Raw genomic sequence first — 16,144 nt, 5'->3', positions numbered from 1 at the left:
CCTTATTCTGTGGCCTCAGGGGAACAGAGACCTGCGGAGAGGCCTGCAAAGTACAAAAACGATGCACCCCGTGTTTTCCTAGGATTGGGCTATCCTGGGCCTGGCAGGTCCCCGTTCTCCTACGCAATCTGACCCTACGTTCTCAGGAGGCTTTTTCAGACTAGCCAGCACCTCCCCAGCTCATGCCTCTCCTACCTACATCCATATCTGGACCTTAATAGCCAGAGATGGAGGCACACACCAATGGCATCTTTCTAGGAATCTGCCCCACCGGGGGCTGCCTCTACCACTCTGCACGCTCTGGACCAGAGCCCTATCCTAGAGCCACACTGGTTTCTTCTATTAGGGAACTGATCCATCTAAAGAAAACTTGCTCCAAAGAAGGAAAATCCCCATCTTCCCAACACCCCAAAACTGTAACTCAAGAAATGCACTTTTTCCTAAGATTCAGAAAGTATGTTCACTGGGCCCAAACCATTGTTTAAGGTTTCACTGCGGGAAAAAAATGACTTATCAGCAGACAGTGAGTTTTTAGGGTCCTGGATCAGAGGGCAAGAACTGGCAGTGACACCTGCTGCTGGAAGGGACAGCAGGCATGACAGGTGGAAAGGCCAACATGAAATATGTTAGTTAGTGCCATCTATTGGCAAGAGTAAACAGTACCAGAAGTGATTCTGTGCAACAGTAATTCAGATCATGAGAACCCTTCCGTATCACCTAAAGAGCATTCTGGGGTTGGCACAGGACTTTCACATCCAACTAACTTCAGTATCTTGGGATAAGGAAAGCCCAAAGATACAGGCTTTCCATATGGAAGGCAGAGGGAAACCCCAGGCCTACTGGCCTCATTCATGTTAGCCTTTGGATCCCATGACTCAGACCCCAAATCTAGATGAAACTGGGTCCCAAAGGACAGACTCCAATGCTGAGAAGATTGAGGCAGTTCCGAATTCCCGCCCCACCTCACCACGACATCCAGTCCATCACTGGGAAGTGGACAGGAGAATCCTGTGGTCGGACAGATTTGTTCTGGTCAGCCCCTCAGGGGAAGCAGACAGACAATGCCCTGGAGCTTGTGCAGAGAAATCTGGTGGAGTGTGACCATGGAAATAGGATTTTAGAAGATTCTCTAGGGAACTCTAAATCTTTAATGGGGACCCACGTGTGCAGCTGGGAAGGATGGGAGGGGACTCACAGGTGAGCCGTGCATCACTCAGACTCCGGCTCCAAATTCATTTGCCTTCTCCACATTAGGAATGGTAACACAGCTAACAGTACCAGGGAGATACGAACTTTGAAAGAGAACAGGCATTAAAATCTGACTCCATTCTGGAGCAGGAAACATCTGCCCTCAAATGGCAAGATCAAATCCACAGACAGGAAGTAAGCATCCTTACTTGTCAATGATAGATCTGGTCACTAAGAAAGCAAGAAGATCAACTACTGTTGTTAAAATACACAATTTCAATTGGGCGGTTAAATTAATATATAAAAATTAGTAACCAGATAGAAAACATATTGGGAAGACAGTCTTTTACCAGCAGGATTTTTTATTAAAAACAATGAATAAACCTATGACTTGAACAGAATCTAGATCAAGAACTCTATAAAATAAGAAAGAAGACTAAAATACAATTAGTAAATGGAAAGGATAGCACGTTCCTGGATTATTGGACTTAATATGAGGAAAAATGTCAGTTCTTCTCACACTAATGTAGAAATTAACACAATCATAATCAAAATGATCATCAAAATCATTAAGGAAATATTTAAATCCAGTCACTAAGAATGTGATATTGACACAGAAAGAGACAAACTGATCCGTGGAAATGGGAAGTAGAAACAGAAGAAGGGCACACGTGTGTGTGCTGCATGCATGTGTGCGTATATGTGAGAGAGAGAGAGAATGTCTCTATAACGATATGCTAAAAAAAAAGAGCATCACAAGTCGATGGAGAAAAGCTGACCCCAGGCCAGTTACATCAGAAAGGGCAGCCATAGGCATTGAGAGGCTCACAGAGTCAAGCCCTGACTAGGGAATGGGCAAAGGGTACAATGAGAGGACACATCACAAGCAGCATGGACTCCAAGTGGACCTGCCTCAAACACACTCAGATCCACAATCTGGATCTCTGCTATTCAACAGAAACATAGTGTCAATCACATATCTAAGTTTTCTAGTAGCCACAAAAAAAAAAAAAAAAAAAAAAAAAAAAGGTGAAATTAAATTTAAGTAAATTTAATGATATATTTTATTTAAGCCAATACATCCAAAGCATTATTATCTCAACATATAATCAATATAAAAAGTTATTCGTTTTTTGTATTTAGTTTTCAAAATCTGTTATGTATTTTCCACTCACCTGACATCTTAATTTGGATACTACATTTCCATCAGAAACACCTGATCTGTAGTTCGACTTCATATTTGTAGTTGAGAAAGGAGAACCACATGCCCAAGTTGTTCCAAACACACTTAAAAGTTTTCCAATAATTGGATCAATTATCAGTTTTTAAACTTTAATTCGAATTAACCAAAATAAATAAAATTCAAAATTCACTTCCTAAGTCACACTAGCCACATTTCAAGTGCTGAAAACCCAGTCATATGTGGCCAGTGGCTAATGAATTAGACTACAGAAGTCCAGAATCTTCCACTGCAACTCAAACCTCCAAGGTCTGACACTGACCATCACACCTGTTGGAGACTCAAAGTCACCATGACCTTTAATACATCTGGAATCAACCCCAAATTCCTCCATCTGTTGGTTAGGCAATCATGGGCAATGTTCTTAAGCTCCCTGAGCTCCAGTTTTTGCATCTATAAAATAGGGATGATGCTGCCCATCTTGTGAAATTCTAAAGATTAGATGTAAAATTACCAATGAGGTCTGGCTCATAGAAGGCAATATGTTAGTTCTCTTCCCCTTGTATTTATATAGTATTTATGAAATGTTTTCCAATTTACTGTTTTATTTGCTTCTGACAACAGGATGGTGGGGCAAGTATTATCATATCCCCATTTAAAAATGAGAAAACAAAGTTCAGAGATGTTAAGGGAACAGCTCAAAGTCATACACTGGTGATGGTACAAGAATCCTAACCCAGTGCATCTGGCTCTGAGTCCATTGCTTCTCCCACTGCCAGCACAGCGTTCCAGCCTCAGGTGCGCCTCAACCTGCCTCCAGCCTACCATCCAAGAGGAATGTGGGGAGCCCTGGAGTATAGGTTCGCAGGGCTCCTTCCAGGCAGCCTGCCCCTGTCTCCAGGAAGACTCAGGTTCTCCTCTGCCTCCTCCTGGCAACTGGTTGGAGAAGTGGCTCAGGAGCCTTCGGAGCCTGGCCGTCTCACAGTCTCACTGTGTAATCAGCACCCACTAACGTCTCTCTTCAGAGAACAGAGGAAGGAACCAACGACCCCTCAAACAGGCAAAAGAAAAGGACCCAAGGGAATGAGTTAAGCTCATCTTCTATCAAAATGGATGCGGATGATCCTACCGTTCTCTGGACTTACTAAGACAGGAGACTCCGTTGGCCACCACCCCAAAGCCTCTGATGGAATTCTTCAATTCCACACAGCAGTGAGAATGAATGATGGACAACTACACACAGCAATGTGGTGAATCACAAGGGTAATGCTAAGCGAAAGAAGCCAAGCCCCCTAAAGGGGGCACACTGGGTAATTTCATTTATGTGAAATTCTAAAAGAGTCAAACTAATTTATGCTTAAAGATTTTCAGGATAGTTGGGAGGTCAGGGGTAAATGCCAGGGTCAAGGGGCTTCTGGGGAGCTGGTGCTATTCTGTTACTGGCCCTGAGTGCTGGGCACATAATTGTGTTTGTGAAAATTCATCATGTGTACTTTTCTGTTTAGTTATGCTGCAAGAAAAACTTTACGCTAACTTTCTGGGGTGATGGGAATATTCAATAAATTGATCTGAGTAGTGGTTATATGGGTATAGGTATATGTTAAATGTCACTGACCAGGTCACTAAGGTTATATTTGACTGTTTATAAATGAAACATAGGAAGTTACCACCGCTCCCCCAAAAAAGAGTCTCAGGAATGTCATTTAATTTTTCCTCTTAAATTTTAAAAAACTCTAACTTCACTAGTTAACTTAAAGGTCTTATACAAAATTTAATTTATAAATATTAAATACGTATTTGAACATTAAGAAGGTGTCATGAAATCAAAATGACACTCTAGTATAAATATAGTGCTCTAAAATGTCTCTTAAATGTATTTATTATCTTAAGAGATGGTACTACACACCTTCCTACAAAGATACGTTGCTTAAGATAATATTTTACTTCCAAGCATTTTCCCCTCCCAATTGGAAGTATGAAAGAAGGCTTAGCTCGGGCAAAAATGCTCACAGATTTCAAACTTATAAGGTCAAATCAATGAGCCTTTAAATCAAAGCACTTCCCCTTTTATAGAACAATTAGCTCTTTGGGTTTCCAAAATAATGCAAGAGGGGGATCCCTGGGTGGCTCAGTGGTTTAGCGCCTGCCTTCAGCCTAGTACATTATCCTGGAGTCCTGGGATCGAGTTCCACGTTGGGCTTCCTGCATGGAGCCTGCTTCTCCCTCTGCCTGTGTCTCTGCCTCTCTCTCTCTCTCTCTCTGTGTGTGTGTGTGTGTGTCTCATGAATAAATAAATAAATCTTTTTAAAAAATAATTTAAAAAATAATAATAATGCAAGAAAAACTTCCCCAGGAGATTGATGCAGAAAATTACTGGTTCCTTCATTTGTCTAATAATCTCAATATGCCAAATACTATATTTTAGCACCTGAGTATTTATTAATATAGAATCTTAGCAAGGTAAATTAAATTCCTATAAATTTTTTTAATTCCTATAAATTTTATTATTAACTCAGGAACACTATGTTCAGGCTACTGAATGTCCTTAAAGTCTATGTAACAACCCACCTGAGTTCAGCATTTCTAGATCTGCTAAGGCCTAGAGGGTTGAATTTTATTCTGATGGCCAACCTCCCAAGGTCAACCGTTGAGAATATTTACACAAGAAGAAAACTTATCAACAATAATGTTGATTATCAACAATTATCAAAATAATCAACAATATTGTAACAACTTTGCATGGTCACAGATGGTGACCATGCTATTATGGTGAACATTTCACAATGTATATAATTGCTAAATCACTATGTTGTACACCTGAAACTAATATAATACTATATGTCTATACTTCAATTAAAAAAAAATTTTTTTAATTTGTTTTAAAGTGGGACACCTGGGTGGCTCAGCGGTTGGGCATCTGCCTTCGGCTCAGGGCATGATCCTGGGATCCTGAGATCGAGTTCCACATCGAGCTTCCTGCATGGAGCCTGCTTCTCCCTCTGCCTGTGTCTCTGCCTCTTTGTGTCTCTTATGAATAAATAAATAAAATCTTTAAATAAATAATAAAAATTAAAATCTGCCTCCCTCAGAGGCATCTAACATACTTTAAAACATTAACAACAACAAATTTCACCAAACCAATTAAACAATAGCACTGATAAAGTGTCACGTGTCCTATGAGAAATGAAGAACTCCTTAAGCATGAACTAAACTCCAGTATCCTGCATGGAGCCTGCTTCTCCCTCTGCCTGTGTCTCTGCCTCTCTCTCTCTCTCTCCTGTCTGTGTATTCTAATGAATAAATAAATAAATAATCTTTTTAAAAAAAGGAAAAGATAATTATTAAAAAAAAAAAAAAAAAAAAAAAAGGAAAAGATAATTATTAAAAAAAAAAAAAAAGGGGCAGCCCCTGTGGCCCAGCGGTTTAGCGCCACCTGCAGCCCGGGGTGTGATCCTGGAGACCTGGGATCGAGTCCCACATCAGGCTCCCTGTGTGGAGCCTGCTTCTCCCTCTGCCTGTGTCTCTGCCTCTTTCTCTCTATGTCTGTCATGAATAAATAAATAAAATCTTATTATAAATAAAAAAAATAAATAAACTCCAGTATCCTGAGGGAGGGGCTGAACGTAACTCTGCCTTACCAAGGAATTTTCTGTGGGGAGTGTATCATTTTCAAGCCATACCATAGGCCATACGCTGTGATAGTCTGACATTCACATTGTCCATGTCCTCTCAGTGCAGCCTGTTAATGAATGACCTAAACTAAAACAAGTGACACAGGTTATGCCAATACTTGTCAGGATAACAAGAGAAAAAACCTTTTCTCTCTCAGTAATCCACATATAAATGATATAACTGACCCTCGGGCTTATTTTTTAACCCTCAGGATAACATTCTTGAGCAAAGACAATTTTTGGATAAACTGTGTTTCTGCTCCATCTCCGTATTATAATTCAGTGAACTCACTCAAACCCCATGTCCTTCATGCAAAGAGGGTCTTACCTGTGAAAAGTTGAGCCCATTCAGCGGATGGCACTGCTCTTCCACCTTTTCCACGGCCCCAGTCTGTTTCCTCAGCCGCTCGGCCTCCTGGGCAAGGTACAGGTCTAAGACAGGCACCCCACGGGACTTAATGTCCACTTCAGTCAGGGAGTTGACCATGAGCATCACCCAGATGGGCCTCTTCCGCTCCCAGTTCCCCGCAATGGCATTGAAGAGGTAGTCGGCATAGAGACCTTTGCCCCGCTGGTCTGGGGTCATCCACGAGGGCATCATGAGCTTGACATACTCTAGGTGGCGCTTGAGGCGGCAATAGATGTCCCTGGGGAGCACGTCCTGGAGGTTCTCACCCTGTGGCAACATCTGACAGCTGGTGAGGGCTGAGATAGTGTAGGGGTCCGTGAGGTCCAGCTCGAAGTACACAATGCTGCTCTGCTGAAAAGCCTCCTTGGAGTTGTCGGGGATGAAGTCCCAAACCCGAGTGTACGGAACGTGGATCGTGCCAAAGAAGTAAGACGGCGGGTCTCGCTTTATGGTCCACAAGAAGGAATTCAATTCACTTTGCTGAAAGCAAACAGAAAGGACGTTAAGTCATGATATGGAAGGTCAGAAACCTGACAGGGGAAAACGAATTGGAGAGACAAGTCACGCTGCAGGAGAAAAATGATCAAAGTTCAATTTCGACTTCGGAGTCCAGGTAGAGTCACCGGCCAGCAGCAGGAGTCTCGAGGCAGCATTTTTCTCTCTTCCACCGCAATGCGGATTAAAGTCAAAAAAGTATTAACAGTCCTTGAGCTTGCTCTAGCAATGAGGTAGGGCAGGAGGTAAAGCAGAGAATCTCAAGGGATTCCTAGGACACAGCTGGAACAGATGAAGGGACACGTGAGGAGACCACTGTTACGCCTGCTTCTTCAGATTCCAAGTCCAACATTCCCAAAATCAGTGGCTCTCAATGGCTGTACATTCTCTCCCAGCAGTTTCACAGGCTGAGCAGCAGTGCGCATCCGCCTGAGGCCATGCTGTCATGCCCTGAGTGTCTCAGTTTCAACAGCAGGCACTTATGAAGTGTCAGTTTATTAGGAGACCCCTGTACAAAGACATGCACAGGGCAGCCCTCAAGGACTTCAAGTCGTAGTGTCAGATAGACTCATGAGGTGAACCATTCATCAAGCAGCCCAGAAAGGTGAAAAATCCAGATTTACAGAAAAGGCAGTTCTTTACAAAAAGCTTTGATTTCAGCAGCTTTTTAAGTGACATGCTTTCCTGGATTGTGGAGTTTCAACTTACAATCAGCTCTCATCATTGTCATAGTTACATTCTACAAAGTCCCCACAAACACTGAATTACCAAATAATGAACCACTGCTCCTAGGAGAAATACAAGGGTTAGGTTCTTACAAGCCTCTGGTCACAACATTTTGTTTTGTATGTGCTTTTCAAAGTACCCTATTCAGTATGTTGTTGATTCATTAATAATGACCTCATGGCCAACAGCACTACTATTCATACCTGAACGAAGCTCATCTAACACATACATTTTCTCCCTAAGGCACACCCTCCTAAGCAGCCTCCTGGTGCTTAAGAACACTAGGCAGTATCTATGTTTGGTTATTTTAAACAGTGAGACCACCCACAAAAAAAAGCACAAAAATGCAAAAAAAAATGTAGCATTAAGTAGACCAGCAAAAGGACACTTGTTCACCTATTACTTGTTTGAGAGCTGAAACAAAGCACAGCATCAATTTCTTTGACTTCAGTTGAGTGCGTGCATTGGGGGACTCAAGTTTTTCCCAGTTCTGGAACAGCTACACATGACCATGAAAGTGCCACAAGCATTGGGGTTACAAATCAATTTTAGCAAGTAGGCCAATTCACAAATATGGAATCTACAAATAAGGAGGATCAGCTGTATTTGCATTTGTGTGTTTAAGTAGCAATAACCTATTTTTAAATGAAATGTTACGCAGAATCTCAAAATTTACTAAGACAAAAGCTGGTTGATGCAGGGGCCCCATTCCCACAGCTTTCAACCTTCTCTTCTCCTCTTGCCCCCTGGCCATCTTCCACAAAAACAATCCTGAGCACTCAGAGGAGGGCAGAGAACACAAGGGCTGGGCATGAGACAATAGTGGGGGAAGGTGGGCAGTAAATGGGCTCATTTACTGGATAAACACTATTGGCTAAAGCAGCCTAAGCCACTGCTGACCACTCAGGAACAGGCCTAGTGCTCCAGAAGGGCTTTTCAAAAGCAACTAGAAGTCTTGAGTTTAAATAAAATGTTCAAATTAGAGGGGCACCTGAGTGGTTCAGATGGTTAAGCATCTGACTCTTGATTTCAGCTCAGGTCATGATCTCAGGGTCATGAGATAGAGCCCCACAGTAGGATCTGCACTGGGTGTAGAGCCTGTTTAAGATTCTCTCTCTCCCGGGCAGCCTGGGTGGCTCAGCAGTTTAGCATCGCCTTCAGCCCAGGGTGTGGTCCTGGGGTCCCAGGGTTGAGTCCCACATCGGGCTCCCTGCATGGGGCCTGCCTCTCCCTCTGCCTGTATCTCTGCCTCTCTCACTGTTTCTCATGAATAAATAAATAAAATCTTAAAAGAAAAAAAGACTCTCTCCTGAGGCACCTGGGTGGCTCAGTGGTTGAGCATCTGCCTTTGACTCAGCTGATCCTGGGGTCCAGGGATCAAGTCCCACATCGGGCTCCCCGCAGGGAGCCTGCCTCTCCCTCTGCCTCTGTCTCTGCCTCTCTGTGTGTCTCTCATAAACAAATAAATAAAATCTTTTTTAAAAATTCCAATTGAAATATGTTGCTTCCATTTTCTCAAATGCCACACAAGCCAAACAGAACATATCTCACCAGCCCCCAGCCTATGGCCTTGTGTTTTGTTTTGTTTTGTTTTTTAAGATTTTATTTATTTATTCATGACAGACACAGAGAGAGGCAGAGGCACAGGCAGAGGGAGAAGCAGGCTCCAGCAGGGAGCCTGATGTGGGACTCAATGCCGGACCTCCAGGATCACACCCTGGGCTGAAGGTGACGCTATACCGCTGGGCCCTTGTGGGTTTTTTGGAAAGTATTTAAGTTAACAATTCTGTTCACACATCCAGTTTTTCAAGACTGCACTAATTGGTGAGAGGAGCCTAAATTCTGCCTCTGTCTCAGCTACCTCCCTGAGATTTTTAAAAGCCACTTCATTTCTCTGTACCTCAGTTTCCCCATCTTTAAAAGTTAGATAACAAAATCTGTCATAAGTTATGGGGGCAAACAAACTAGACAGGTAATTGTTCAATGAATGGACAAATGAAAGAGAACATATTTTTAAAACTTATGATTGGATTGATATTAAGAGATGAATCAAGTTCAAGGTCTCCAGCTAGCCTTCAGGCATCCTCTTATGGCGTAATGACTGTCTCGGGGGTTATGTAAATAGATCAAAAAGCCAAACTGAAACTCCATCTAAAACAATGGCAGCCAAGGCTAATTAAGCAGTCAAACGCCTCTCTGTTTTTTAGAATTAGATAAGCCCATAGAAAAACAGTGGCTAACTAGATGCCAGTTGAAAGCCAAGACTGACAGTTATAGCTTTGGTTCATTTAAAATGGGTCACAAGGGCAGCCCCGGTGGCGCAGCGGTTTAGTGCCGCCTGCAGCCCGGGGTGTGATCCTGGAGACCTGGGATCGAGTCCCACGTCGGGTTCCCTGCATGGTGCCTGCTTCTCTCTCTGCCTGTGTCTCTGCCTCTCTCTTGCTCTCTCTGAATAAATAAATAAATAAATCTTTAAAATAAAATAAAATAAAATAAAATAGGTCACAAAATAATCACCTGTAAATGAAACTGGTTTGGTACAGGTGGCCTTATAGGCAGAGGTTTCATTTGGCTTATTTGTTCATTCTATAGGGAAGAGTTGCTAATTGCAGGATCCTGAATGGTGATATGACTGGGCATCACTGACCTACAGAAGGGATCTGCTCACACAATTTCCACACATTCTACCAAGGGACTTCTACACAGTTTCCAACTGGGACACACAGCAAAGACCTAAAATGCTATTATTCAATCCATGGAAACAATCTAACTCATTGTCATCTGGTCGGAGACTATGATAGTAAACAAATATATTCCCCAGAAAATCCAGCCCGTGCTGCTGCATCATGGTTGGGGTTGGGGCATAGGCAGAGTGGGAGGGGTGGTTCCATTTCGGTTTGGTTTTGGTCTGTCTTTCCTGGATACCCTTAATCTCCCTAAAGTCTCATCCTACCTCAAAATACCTATACTTCTCTTTCGACCAAATCTGTTCAACTATAGGTATTCATTTTTATTTAATTATTTATTGCTGCCTTGTCAATTAGTATTAGTCTAGAAATGGAGTTGTCAGATGATCTTTTTGCTGAAATGCTCATATTTTAAAAACAACAACAACAAGACTCATGTTCTGGCATCCAGCTACATCGTAACAATAATGGCGCTAAGAACAGCCAGCTGTTATTAAATGTTCACTGTGCACCAGGAAAACCCAAGCATTGCACACAAATGCTCCTACTACATTTGTTCAGCATGCACTTATTCTACAATTATTTATGCAACACTTACTGTGTATCAGGCACTATTGTAGGCATGAGACACAGCGGTTTTCTAGAGCACTAGAAACAGAATAGTGAGTAAAAAACAGGTCCCTGCCTCAGTGATATCTGTTGTGAAGAATGTGAAAGCAGGAGAGGGAACAAGGAGTACTGGTGGAGGAGATATTCAGTCTTAAATAGGGTGATCATGTTTGGTAGGAGATTTAGGCCTTGCTGTGAAGGCAGGTGAAAAGGCAAACCAGGGGGAGAGCTGAGAGAAGACCATTCCCTCCAGGAAGAGGGAACAGCAGTGCAAAGGCCCCAAGGCGAAAGTTTCTAGCAAGGATGCCATCATAACTCCAGCAGGATGAGTGAAGAGGAAAGCAGGAGGAAATGTCAGAGAGGCGAGCAAGACCAGGCCACACTAAAGCTAGGGCAGGCTTTTGTGAGAGGAGCAAGATGAGCTGACCTAATGTGTGAACAGGATCACTCTGGTGGCCATGAAGAATAGACTACGGAGGGATCCGGGCAGATGCAAGAAAGTCAGTTAGAAGTTTCCAAAAGAATCCAAGCAAGAGAACACAGTGGTAGTGACAGAACTGAGATATGTTCAGGTTCTGGATATATTCCGAAAGCTAAAGCTAATAATAGGACTTGCTGATGAATCAGTTAATTAAAAGGATGAAGTTGCCATCAATCAAGATAGAGGAGAGAAGGGGATGGGACAAGAGCAGAGGGGAAGTTCAGAAAACTGGCCTGGGCCCTGTTGAGTCAAGATGTCAAGCAATCAGGTGGGGAGGTTGAACTGGTAGGTGGATGCAAGAATCTGGACTTTGAGAGAGGCCTGGGTCAGAAATAAAAACGGGGTAATGTCACTATTTAGATGTTATTTCAGGGGCAGCATGGGTGGCTCAGCGGTTTAGCGCCACCTTCAGCCCAGGGCCTGATCCTGGAGACCCGGAATCGAGTCAGTCCCACATCGGGCTCCCTGCATGGAGCCTGCTTCTCCCTCTGCCTGTGTCTCTCTGTCTCTCATGAATAAATAAATAAAAATAAAAATATTTAAAAAAATAGACGTTATTTCAAATCATGGAACTGAATAAGATGTCCAAGGGACTATGTGTAAATTAGGAAAGAAAAGGTCTAGGGGGCACGTGGGTGGCTCAGTGGTTGAGCATCTGCCTTTGGCTCAGGTTGTGATCCCAGGGCTCTGGGATTGAGTCCTGCATCAGGCTCCCCACGAGGAGCTTGCTTCTCCCTCTGCCTCTTTCTGTGTGTCTCTCATGAATAAATAAAATATTTAAAAAGAAAAAAAAAAAGAAAAGAAAAGGTCTAGAAATAAGCCAACCTTGCAAAGTCAAGGTACAGAAAAGCAGCCAGCAAAATAAAATGAGAGAAGTCGTTGTCAAGGATGCTAGGAAAATCGAAAGAGTAGGAAGCCAATCAAAGACAGAACTTCAAGGAGGAGAACGTAAGCGAGGGGGCTCAGTGTGGCTGATGGGCCAAATGAGACAAGGATTTGAGGACTGACCTCTGGATGGAGCAACACAGGGGACCTATTGGTGGCATAGTGGGGCTGAAAGCCTGCCAGGCACCTATTCAGGAGAAAACGGGAAGAAAGGCAATTGAGAGGATACACAATTAGTTAAGGCGCTGGCCATTTCCATGTGCAGAAACAGACCTTGAGAGGTTTATGATGTTACCCAAGGTCCCATCGCTGCTGCAGGCAGGCTGGCTCCTGCGTTTGAAATACCATATTATGTGACCTTAAAATGCAACACACTTTCCTCATGATTCACCATCCTTTTTTTCCATGAATACTCTAAGAGGTGCACAGTTGCTCAGGAGCACTTCCTGACTCTGAATCTGAAAAGACTCTGTTCAGGTTCGGACCCAGGACCTCCCCCCAAAAATCCACACCAACATTTTTAAATCATCACACTGCCAACTTTTCCCATTCTGTCTTTTCAAAATAATATAACTGGGGGGGGGGGTCCCACTTTCTTAAGCCAGGGGTTTTAAAGTGTTTTTAAAGAAATATTCCTCATTTTATGCTTCTTTTTTTTTTATTTTTTTTATTGGAGTTCAATTTGCCAACATATAGCATAACACTCAGTGCTCATCCGGCCAACTGCCCCCCTCATTGCTTATAGGGCTTCTTTGATAAATGGAGTTCTGCGCTGACCAAGTAGTTACTCTCTGTCCCACGCTGCACCAGCCAACACACCAAGCTGGCCACTGACAAGGCCCTGCCGGGCATGCCCTGGATAGAGCACAAGCTGAAGGAAAAGTCTTCAGGGCTTCTGATTCAGGAGCTCTCCTCGTGCCTTTGCCCACCAGCAAGCTCCCAGGCCTCCGCGCTGGTCCTCTGGGTGCAACTACCCCTGCCTCCCTTATCCTCAGGGGTGGAGCTGTTTCATCTCCACAAAAGGAAGAGAACAAAACCATTCTACTACCCCATTTCAGGGTACAAACTGCGGCCACCACATGTTACTAGTTGAAGCCATGTGTTTAAACATTATGACTGAACAGAATAAACACTTAACACCATTAACATGTCCCTTCTGAACGTTGCTGATAATGGCACTTTTCCAGTAGTACTCTTCAGCAGACCAGCTAGAATGATACCAAAGTGAGTTGGTTTTAGCTGACACTTGTTTTTCAACAAATATTATTGAGAATCTTCTGAGCACTGGGGATGCAGTAGCAAACCAAACAGACGAGTGAACATTCCTACCCTTATGAAAATCACATGGCAGGTAGGGGAGCAGTGGCAAACAAATTTTTATCAGTTAAGTGCTCCGGAAAAAAAATAAAGCAGGAAAGGCAGCCAGGAGGGCAGGTGGGTCAGGGGTTTGATGTAATCTTTAATAGATAATCAGGAAACGTCTCTTTGAAACAATCTGAGCAAAGGCCAGATACAAGTATGGGAGCAAGCATGTGGATATTTGGGGGAAGAAACAGCACATGTCAAAGAATACAGGCAGGAATAATCAAGAACACTCAGGAGTTCTGTTTGAGTTTAGATAAGGAAGAGACAACCTGTGTGGTGCTCAGCGCAAACTGGCAGTGTCTGCAGACAGATAGCTTGGAAGTCCTCTCTGTAATGATTAACAAAAGTCGAACACCAAACCAGCTCTCAGGCCACGGTATGCTACATGGTAAGCTGCTGCAACTGGATTGGAGGCTGGATTCCAGAGCTTTTACTCTAAAATCTAAAGACTCCAACCTCCTGGGGCACCCACCCACAGTGGCCTCTCCCGAGCAGGTCAAGCATACAGCCCTGCCATTGACTGACCTGACCTCCAGGGGATAAGACAGTTTGCCCATATAGAATAAAATAGATTTTTCAAAATGTGGTCCAGGGACCTGTAGCTGTCCACAAGACCCTCCCGAGCAGTCTGTAAGGTCAGAACTATTTCAGTGATAATACTAAGATATTTTCCTTTTTTGATTTCATTCTCTCATGAGTGTACAAACAGAATTTCCAAGAGGCTACAGGCGTGTGATGACATCACACGCCTGTAGCTTAATGGCATTGTGCTTATGAATTCTTGTGTTTTATTAATATTTCCATTAATTCACACACATAAAGGCTCTTAGGAGTCCTCAATACTATTTTAGAATGTGGAGGGGCCCTGAGATCAAAAAGTTTGAGAATTGAGAGAGTGAAAAAGGCCATGAAAACAGGTTCAAGCATCAAGAGACAGGAGACTTTATCAAGACTCACTTGTCACACTATAATTACGAGTGGATTTGCAAAAGTGAAAAACGTTTGCTTTCCTAAGAAAGGGTGGACTTTTGTTTTGGGTAACAAGAGCGCAGCTGCCTTAGCACAGGGTTGGGAACTATCCAGGCTGCGGAGTCCGGCTCTCCAGCCACCGCGCCTCCTGCCTTCCTAGCGGGAGAGCCTCCGCGTGTCTGCAGCCCGGGACGCCTTAGCGAACTCAGTGTGACTCCCCGGTCAGCCCAGGGGGCCAGGAAGGCTCAACTGGGTCACTCCCTTGCTGTCGTTAGGACGATGAATAAAATTACCACGAGCCTGAGTGACGCCCCCCCCAACCTCCGCCCCCCAACCCCGCCGGTGCTGCGCAGGTGTCCCCGAAGGTGGGCCGACCCTGGGTCTGAGAGCGCACAGGCATCCAAAGGACGGGCCAGACCTTAGGATCACCCTCCCCAGCTCCAGAGATCCAGAGATCCAGAGATCCAGAGATGAGATACATCACATCCACAAGTACAAACACAAAATTCGACCTCTACGGAGCTCGAAAGAGAAGAACATGAGAACGACAGAAATTGCCAACTGTAAAGAAAAAAACCTGACCAGGAAAAGGAAACCTGCGTCTCGAAAGAGGGCCAGCCTCGGAGACGCTAGGGCTGTCGGACTTGCGCTCGGCTCCGGCTCCTGGAGGGCTGGGTGGCCCTGGGCAGGTCAGCGGGGCTTCCTCGCCCGGGTTCCCCCCGCCTGCAAAAGGCTGATGCGAAGGTCTAGGGAAGCGCCTGTGCCTGAGCCGGCGGCTGTCAGGTGCGGTTACTCCGCGAATGCGCTCCGCGACTTGGGGCCCAAAGGTCCCGCTCTGAGCCTCAGTTTCCCCAGATCGGTGAAACAAGGGGAATGGCTTCAGCTCCCCCCAAATCCTTTCTAACTCAGGCACTGAGCTTAGGAAGGTCAAATCAAGCAGCTGCAGGGCGCTTTTACCATCTGATAAGAGCAGGAGAAATTCAACGCTCGGAAGAGAGGGCGGAACAAACTTCCGAAGTCAACGTGCCGAAGTCCCTGCCCCGCTCGGGTCTTCGCAGGCTCCCCTGCCCGACGTCCCCTAATGCCCGCGAGGCAGGCTGGAGAGACGCAGGAGACCCCTTGGGCGAGGGCCGGGGACAGGGGGTCCGCCAGGAGGGGGGACCCGGAGCGCGGCGGGACGCGCGGGCAGAACGGCGCGGCCGGGGGAGGTGGCTCGCGATCCGAGGGCGAGGTGCGTCGCCGGCCTGGGAAGGGCACGAGCCCCGCGAGGTGCGGGCGGCCGCCTGCCCGCGCCGGGCGCCTTACCTGGGGCTGGAGCTCGCAGTCGGCGGAGGCGGGCGCGCCGCGCCGCGGGGCTGCGCTCGCGGGCAGGAGGCAGAGGGTCGGCAGCAGGAACCAGCTCCAGGGACTCATCCTCCCACCGCGGCTCCGGGGCCCGGCTGGCGGGGAAGGAGCAAGGCAGCAGCGGCCCCCCAGCCC

The 16,144-nt window shown here is 45.1% G+C and overlaps 1 protein-coding gene across 3 annotated transcripts in view; it reads right to left on the bottom strand.

The window, feature by feature from the left end:
• The window catches only part of TRABD2A (TraB domain containing 2A), a 165,889-nt gene extending 149,761 nt beyond the window's left edge, over positions 1-16,128 (bottom strand). For 2 of the 3 annotated variants that reach the window (XR_007403209.1, XM_025453762.3), the window contains exons 1-2: positions 15,971-16,127; positions 6,368-6,928 (exon numbers count right to left, since the gene is read on the bottom strand). Coding sequence is in view for 2 of the 3 variants with exons in the window: in XM_025453762.3 (XP_025309547.1) it covers positions 6,368-6,928; positions 15,971-16,078 (669 nt within the window). In the remaining variant the exon portion in view is untranslated. Of the gene's footprint in view, positions 1-6,367; positions 6,929-15,970 lie in introns of all 3 variants that reach the window. The other variant, XM_049095977.1, reaches the window with a different exon arrangement.
• Between the last annotated feature and the right edge of the window lie 16 nt (positions 16,129-16,144).

This window comes from Canis lupus, chromosome 17 (assembly GCF_003254725.2).
Source record: "Canis lupus dingo isolate Sandy chromosome 17, ASM325472v2, whole genome shotgun sequence".
Lineage (NCBI taxonomy): Eukaryota > Metazoa > Chordata > Mammalia > Carnivora > Canidae > Canis > Canis lupus.
The sequence above is the reverse complement of the archived record's forward strand: the minus strand, read 5'-3'. Positions and strand labels throughout refer to the sequence as shown.